The sequence below is a fragment of the Hippopotamus amphibius genome, chromosome 12 (genome assembly GCF_030028045.1).
Source record: "Hippopotamus amphibius kiboko isolate mHipAmp2 chromosome 12, mHipAmp2.hap2, whole genome shotgun sequence".
NCBI lineage: Eukaryota > Metazoa > Chordata > Mammalia > Artiodactyla > Hippopotamidae > Hippopotamus > Hippopotamus amphibius.
Genome location: NC_080197.1, coordinates 72444120 through 72452823, shown reverse-complemented (window position 1 = coordinate 72452823; position 8704 = coordinate 72444120). Strand labels below are relative to the sequence as shown.

General features: G+C 34.7%; 1 protein-coding gene across 1 annotated transcript; it reads left to right on the top strand.

Moving 5' to 3' along the window:
* The first annotated feature begins 453 nt into the window (after positions 1–453).
* On the top strand, positions 454–8349 carry LOC130834033 (killer cell lectin-like receptor subfamily E member 1). Its single transcript, XM_057704134.1, has 6 exons — positions 454–628; positions 4113–4217; positions 4450–4488; positions 5175–5338; positions 6207–6307; positions 8162–8349. Exons 1-6 carry the CDS (start codon positions 454–456, stop codon positions 8304–8306), a joined length of 729 nt encoding a protein of 242 aa, XP_057560117.1. The 3' UTR covers positions 8307–8349.
* Positions 8350–8704: the final 355 nt, after the last annotated feature.

Sequence of the window (8704 nt, the reverse complement as noted above, 5' to 3'; positions counted from 1 at the left end):
TTAAATTCTTTACTAAAGGCAGTAATTACTTTCTATACAAGAATTGGTTAAATAGATCTTAACTCTTATAGGTTTCTCTTATTTCCCTTATTTCTATGTTCTTGAGGGTATTTTTTTTCCCCTATACTTGGGGCTTCAAAGTGTTGAGAACATACTTCCAGAAAATGTAATAGGTGTATCTATTTATCAACTCAGATTTTATTTCACTTTATTTTTTTTTTTTTTGGCCTCACTATGTGGCTTGTGGGATCTCAGTTCCCTGACCAGGGATCAAACCCACACCCTCAGCAGTGAAAGTGCAGAGTCCTAACCACTGGACCACCAGAGAACTCCCCCAACTCAGATTTCATATTATTGTTTCATCTCTCTTTATTATAATATGTCTTCCCAAGTTATAGAAGGATATACTGATATCTGAGCTCTTTATCCCTTACAGTTTTTTCCTATATAAAGATGGATGAAGAACCCATAATTTACAATACACTTAACCAGGATTTTCAGCAAAGGCACACACCAAAAAATAATATTAAGCATAAACTTAGTCCAAATGAATTGACCAAGAAGGAGCTGGAACACCAGAAACCTTGTAAAACACAGCACAGAAATATAGCAGATGTCAATGTCAAAGGTAAGCTACATTAAAATAGAGTATTCCATAAACATGTAGAGAATGCCTAAAATTATATACTGACCTATGTTCTGCACCAAGGAGATACAAAAATATGTTTCTAAATTTAGTTAGAGAATGAAAATATAAAAGCGAAAATTTAAAGGTCAATTTAATGCAGACAGTGACAAAGGCCAAATGGTAAATACTATGACTAATTTAAAAGATAACTTGGATAGTTTAGAAATCTCATTGCTAAAAGTGAGAGTTGAGTTAGACTTTAAAGGAAGAATAGGATGCGAATAGAAAAGAGCTGGAAAGTAATTCCCTTGAGACAAGAATGGTAAGTGAGGGAGAATGACTAGCTACAGATGTTTGGGAGGATTGCGTTAGATACCTTGTTTGGAAGCCCGCTAATTGTAAAGTGTGAGAAATAAGCATGTTCGACTGATTGATTTCTGGACTAGAGTGTGGCATACACCTTATGTCGTAATCTTTGACATAACTATTTACTTAAGCAAAACATAAATATATTTCTTTTAAATTTGGAGCACAAAATAGATTGGGTAATAGCAAACGTAATAATTAAACAGTAGGCATAATAAGGTTTAGTGACCTTAAGTTAAAGTTTCAAGCTATCGCTAGTTTCTGGAACCTTGTGACTGATTGCTACAGGCTTGTCTTTTCCAAACCTAATGATCTTAAGGGAAAAGGACGAAATCTCAGCTGTAGGCTGGTCAGCTTTCTGAAATGGCAGAGATCAATCCCACAGATTCCCCCAAGTGTGGGGGTTTTTTGAAGGGGGAATGATTTTTCTGTGTGGTTTTTTGCAAAAACACACTTTTTAAAAAAAATTTGTTTTAAATTGATAATAAAATCCCAAGTGAATATTTCTATTCTAAAAAGAGAGATTATAAGTAATACTTATATCATTTTAAAGTAAATACATGTACATTAGGGAAAACATTAAAAATACAGAGAAGTATACATTTTAGAAGTCATGCATAAAGCTGTTTTCTGTCATATGTATATATAATTATGGACTTATACTTTTATATTCTTTATAGTTTCCATTTAGTATCACATAATGAACTTCTAAATATTGTATAGTTTTATTTATATGAAGTTTAAATTGTGCAAAATTATTCGGTGGCAATAGGAAAAAGGATAATAGTTACCACTCGATCTTGGGAGGGGTCCTGTGGGAAGCTTCTAGGTCCCTGGAAAGGTTCTGTATCATGATTAGGGTGATGGCTCACAGGTGTGTTCTCACTGTGAAATTCGCTGATATACATGGTTGTGATATATGAATATTTCTGTATGTTTTCTATACTTCAAGTATTAAACAAAAATTATGAAACAAAATAAAACATAATAGAATTACGTATAGTAAATTTGGGGGTCTGTAGAACTGATATCAATTTTTTTTCAAGTGAGTGAGGTTTTTTTTTGTACCTTTTGTCATATTCTAACCTTTTTACATGTTAAAATCTGTTTCAGGGATATCTATTTCTGTTATATCTATCTCTTTCAAAATCAATATTGTTTGTTAAAACTAATTTTGATCATGAACAAGATAAGCCCCTTGTTTCAAAATTCTTATTATTTGTTTCATCTTCCTATTTTCCAAAAATGTTCTAGACCTGGTTATCAAGTTCCAGAACAATTCCCACTGTCCTTTGTTAAAATTGTATTTTGTTTACTCATATAATTTATTTGAGAATAGCTAACATTTTTATAGTAGACTTTCTAATTATAAAAAATAGTTTTCCTGTTCTTTTGTAAGATTCTTTTTATGACTCACAGAAAAGGTTGTTGTGTTTCCACCCTGTAGCAAGAGTAAAGGACACTTCTCAAACTTCTGAATTTGAATTCTTAAGCATAGTTCCAGCATGACTGCTCTTGTACCTGATAGGAACATATAAGAGTTGTATGTCATAGGAGACGTCAACTAAAAACAGCTTTTATTTTCCACTCTAAATAACTTGGAAAAACTGTATCAAGTGATAAACCTCTACCTAGTTTGGGTAAGCCAGTAGCTCGAACAATGCCTCCTTTATCTTCTGTCCTATCTTTTTCTGGGCTTGTGCTTTGTTTTCTGAAGGGAGGAAAACTCTTAATGAGGGACAGCGCTGGGGCCATGTTTTCTGCTACAACAGAGAGAAGAGAGAGAGAGAAGGGAAGAGTTATATAACCCAATGGAAATTCAAATAGCTTAAAACCTAAAGAGATTATGATCCAAAGAGACTACTAATGAAATGGATCCTAAGCCTTTGACATCTTCCCCTTGTCAAAACTTTTCAGTTTTTTAGTCTTTTGATCTTTGTTCATTTTCCATAGGAGAGATAACTAATGGGTAGTGGTGGGTATTTGAAAAAAATAAAAAATACTGGTGCCGAAAATGAGAGAAATTGATCAAGGGTAGATTATTGTCAAATGCCACTGAGAATCAAAGTGAAGTTTGGGATCTTGATGTGAATTAATATCAGGCTGTTTGGCTTCCTTCATCAGATATTGTAATAGTAAACGAGACACATAAAATGGAAAATGAGCAGTTAGCATCAGTGCAATCACTCAGGTGATACATCAGTAGGTCTAATTTGGGTGGTTCAGGCATGGTGGTGACGATGAATGAGGATAATGTAAGTCAAGAGATGAGTGCCTTAATAATACCGAGGAAGAAATTCAGTGGGAGGAAGGAAGTTAGTATGAAAGATAAAGGTGATCCTCAAAGATTAGTTTTTTAGATATTTAATGTTCTGAAGCTGGAATGACAAAAATAAGCTGGCATTTTGTTGCTTCTGATCTTCCAACTGGTGGACCAATAGGTCCATTGAGGGTGGAGGCAGCTTCTTATTCTTTTCATAGCTCCATCACTGGTTCTGTACTTGCATGACACACTGGGAGTGTGTGTTAACATGTGTTCATTGAATTAAAGAAGGGAGGGGAGATGTGTGGGAGAAAGCAGAATAAATAAATGATATTTGTTGACTTCCTAATCCAACATATAGCCACTTTTACTTTTCAAGTTGGGAAGAGCTCAGTGCCTAAATGAAGCAAATGCCATTCTGTTTTTGCAGTTTTCTTGCTCAACTTACTTCAACTTACTTATTTTTCTTTCCTCCCTTCCTTTCCTTCTTCCTTCCTTCCTTCCTTTCCTTCTTCCTTCCTTCCTTTTCCTTTCTTTCTTTTTTTTTTTTTTTGGTGGAGAAAGATGATAGTAAGATTTGGAGGCAGAATTAGTGAATTAGGGACTCTGTTCTGCTGTGAATTGACTATGTTATCTTACACAAATAGCCTATGCAAAAAATGAGATTTTCTTACTTCCATCATTTCACTATTATCTAAAATCAGGTAGAAATATTTTACAGGCTTGTTGTGAGAATCAAGAATTGACACGTATTTGTGTTCTTAACTGTAAACTACTCTATACGCATTATATTTATTTGTCCTGTTATCTCGCTCTGTCTGCTTTTGATTCTGCTTGTGTTTTCAATCCTCTCAGGAGACATCTCCCTTCTTCCATGGAGGCTTGTTTCTAGTGTGCTGGGTGTCATGTGCCTTCTCCTAACAGCCATAGCCATTGCAGTCGCTGTTTTTACTGCAAACTGTAAGTAACCATAGTGTCTTCCAAATTGTCTTCCCCTTGAGAGCATTATTTATTTCATGGGATATGTTAAGCCAATACTAGACTCAGAACAATTTTACCTCATCAAAATACTTACTTTTTTATTTTCTTGAAAATTGCTCATTTACTCTTATAGAATATAGTCTTTGAATATTTCATTTTGATGTTTCAATTCAAAGGAAGATCTACTTATGATATTTGACTATTTTTGCAGCATCTTCCAAACAATCACCTCTCATAATCCAGCAGAAAGGTAGGCAATGGTTTCATAGACTGATTTCTTAAACTGATTTAAAAGTATTATTGTCCTGGGTCCACACATGTAGAGTTTTCTCTGGGCAAGTTACTCTAGGATGTGTAATAGAAAATATAAGGCATAATCCCAGCCATTAAATAACTTATAATTTTGTGAAACAGAGGTTTACCTATAACTAACTGAAATATAGGAAGACAGAGGTAAGGTTTTGTGGGGGGTTTTGTTTGTTTTTTAGGTGTTTTAAGAAATTCTTGTAAGATATTATAGTTTTGTAGGGTAATAGAACTATCTGTAGTGAGAGCAAATTTTGAAGAGGTAGCGTTTGTATTAGAAGGACAAAATTTCAACAAACATTAACCTAATGAAGATGTAAGGTGAAGACGTTCCAACCCCTAAATGCTATAATAGTATGGAGATAAGAAAACTAATGGTTCAGCTACTCCTTAGATGAATAGATCCTAGGCCACCTGTATTATACAATATATAAAGGGTCCAGCATGTCACAGAAGTAAGAGAAAAATACAAAGAAAATTTTTCATTTCTAATTCATAATTTTATTGTAAGTAATTTTTGCTGTCTTTAAGTAATGTTACTCTAATAACAAAAGGTGTACTTCTGTTTGCAAGGTGTATTTAAAAAAATAATAAAATCAGACTTTGTGATTGTTTTCAATGTGATAATAGAGAATCTGTGTCTCGGACCTCATTGTCATTCTTGTCCAGAGAATTGGGTTTGGTTCAGATGCAGCTGTTACTACTTCTCCAAGGAAGAGTTAACTTGGAGAGAGAGTCAACGTGTCTGTTCATCTCTAAATTCCAGTCTCATAAAGATAAACAGGGAGGAGATGGTAAGTTGTTACTTTAACTGAACATCATAACGATATGTGAAATATGTGAAGTCGATTGACTGAATTAAACTGAGGAGTCATTTGCGTTTACCTGACTTTAGCACTATACAAAAGGCTGAAGGATATAACTAGTTTATCTTTTGTTTACATTCTCATATGCAAAATGTGGTATTGGACCTAGCTATTATGTAAAGAGGAGAGATATGTTTTGAAATAATAGTTAGAGTGCCTTTCATGAAAAAAAAATGTATAAAGAATGAATATAGAAGGAGACAGTTACTACAAGGACTATCCCAATCAGAGAAAAAAGAGCCTGGTGTAGCCCAAAGCTGAGATGGTATAGCCTTTGTGGTCCAACAGTTAATATCATTGTGTGATCAGTGCATCATAATCTAGAACACAATGTGAGAAGATGGAAGAGCTTTCCCTAACTCTGACAATCTGCATCAGCATCAAGTTAAAGTACCCACTGTATGAATTCTCCTGATAGAGGAGATTCTCTCCATTCTGCATCTGAAGACACAGGAGATAGACATTGGGGGTAAAATTAATCTCCAAGACATCTATAAGGGTACTGCTATTCTTTTAAAAACCTTACTCCCTTATTCCCCAAACCCATATTATCTTTTTACTCATATTTATTTATTTTCTGTATCTCCCATGAGAGCAGGGAATTTGTGTTGTTCATGGCTGTATCATTAGCATTTAAAAATGGTCCTGGAATATAGCACACATTAATGAGTTTGTGGACTGGATGAATTGAATAAAGATAAACAAGATGTTGAATTTTTTTAAAGAGTACTCCCATGCAGTTGACGAAAAGACAATGATAAGAACTTTGTAATTGTATGTATTTGTTTATCACTAGCATTTCTTCTCTTTAAAATCTTTCTTTTGGATCGGAGTCTACTATAATGAAACTGACAGGCACTGGCTGTGGGAAAATGATTCAGTTCTTCCCTCTGATATGTAAGTATCTGCCTGACATAATGCAGCCTTCTCTGCTCTTGGATTAATTGTTGCATTTGCCCAGAAGAACAGAAATAAAACGTGCCTGAGGCACAATTTCAAGGACATTTAGGGAAATGGGAAAAGAGACAGTTAGTTAAATCCAATCCCATGTCCAGCATTATAGACTCCAGAAGCAGGAATATAACTCGGTTCCTTAAATCTTCTCCTGATAATTTTTCTTACATGTCATAATCTCAGTTTGCTCAGGCTTTCATAACAAAGTACCACAGACTGAGTGGCTTAAACAACAGAAATTTATTTTCTCAAGTGTGGAGGCTAGAAGTCCAAGGTCAAGGTGCTGGCAGGTTGGTTTTTTCTGGGGCCTCTCTCCTTGGCTGTCTTCTCTCTGTGTCTGCAGGTGGCCTTTGCACTATACCTGTTTATGTTGAAATTTCCTCTTGCAAGGACACCAGCCATATTGGATTAGGGCTCACCCTAATGACCTCATTTTAACTGAATTAACTGTTTTATTTTACTTCATTTCATTAATTTTGTTTCACTTAATTTTATTTTTGGTTGCATTGGGTCTTTGTTGCTGCATGAGGGCTTTCTCTAGTTGCAGTGAGCGGGGACTACTCTCCATTGCAAAGCACTGGCTCTTGGCGTGCGGGCTTCAGTAGTTGCAGCACATGGGATTAGTTACTCCACAGCACGTGGGATCTTCCTGGACCAGGAATTGAACCCGTGTCCCCTGCATTAGCAGGTGGATTCTTAACCACTGAGCCCCCAGGGAAGTCCCCTGAATTAACTCTTGAAAGACCCTATCTACAAACACTCACATTCCAAGGTACCAGAGGGCAGGATATACAACATATGCATTTTAAGGGGACACAATTCAGCCCATAACACAAACCATGGTTTAAAGTCTTCTTACTTCCTCACTAACTACATTGTTCTATAAGACCAAACTTCCAGGTCATTAATATATCTTTTTTTTTCTTTGATCCTTATTGGAGTAGAATAACTTTACACTGTTGTGCCAGTTTCTGCTGTACAACAAAACGAATCAGCTGTATTTATACTTATATCCCCATATCCCCTCCCTCTTGAGCCTCCCTCTCGAGCATCCCTCCCTATCCCACCCCTCTAGGTCATCAGCAATCATCGAGTTGATCTCTCTGTGTTAGGCAGTTGCTTCCCACTAGCTATCTATTTTACATTTGGTAATATATAAATGTCAATACTACTCTTTCACTTTGTTCCAGCTTCTCCTTCCCCACCTCCCTACATCCTCCAGTCTGTTCTCTACCTCTGCGTCTTCATTCTTCCTCTGCAACTGAGTTCATCAGTACCATTTTTTTAGATTCCATATATATGTGTTTGCATACAGTATTTGTTCTTCTCTTTCTGACTTCATTCTGTATGAACATATCTTTAAAGTCTCCCTGCTTTTTTTTTTTTATGTTCTACTCACTGTGGGCCTAAAGACTATGGAGGCTAAAAATGTTTATTTTCCTCACCAGAAAAATTTACTGAGACCAGTTTTTCATAGGCATTTTATTATTTTGTTTTTAATTCCTCTGTTTACTTCTGTAAGCAATGACCATCATCATGCTCTCCTTCCTCTCAGGCTCTTACAACATCCTTAATTGAGTTTTTATTAAATATTTAAGGTTCTGTAATCTATCTTTTAAAATTTATAAAGATCTTACTTATCTGTGCTACTGATAGAAATTCAATTCGACTCAATTATATTACATAATATGTTACTTTTTAAACATTTATATATAAAATGAAAGTTTTATATTTCTTCTCTCTGGCATTTGTTTGTTATAGAATTTCATGAAGTCTATGTCATTTCTTCTGTTTTAGGTTTCATCTTCCTACACCTCCATTAAAACATGCCTGCCTATCTTACAAATCAAGAGAAGCCTATTTAGGTGAAAGCTGTGAAATTAAACAGAACTACATTTGTAAGAATCACCTTATTTATTCTATAAATTCACAGAAAAGATGAGCATTACTCTTATCTAACTCTATGTCTTGAAAGAATTGTCAATGGTCACTTTCTTGTTCTATGGAGAAAAGATGTAAATTAACACCTTTGGTTTTAGTAAAAATAGAATCATCTAAAAATATACTTCAATACTATTTTTTAAATGTACTATAATTTTGTTGAGCGGATATATTTTGATTTCAATGACTTTTCATGAGATACTACTGTGGTAATATGTAGCAGAATATATATGCCAATACTCTTTAGGAGACAATGCCTTAAATACTTTCTGAATTGTATGTTAATGTTTCCTTCTATAAAATTGTCAAAGTATATTGTTAAGCAATAAAACACAGAACCAGATGTAGAGATTAGTATAAACACATAGGAAATAGAATTGTTCCATAATTTTTGGGAAA

What these genes read in the sequence shown, in the direction of transcription:
- LOC130834033 (XM_057704134.1), top strand. Translation starts at nt 454, where the DNA reads ATGGATGAAGAACCCATAATTTACAATACACTTAACCAGGATTTTCAG. An exon ending in CGCTGTTTTTACTGCAAACT is followed by an intron (nt 4,218 to 4,449) that starts GTAAGTAACCAT and finishes CTATTTTTGCAG; the next exon opens with CATCTTCCAAACAATCACCT. An exon ending in TCTCATAATCCAGCAGAAAG is followed by an intron (nt 4,489 to 5,174) that starts GTAGGCAATGGT and finishes ATGTGATAATAG; the next exon opens with AGAATCTGTGTCTCGGACCT.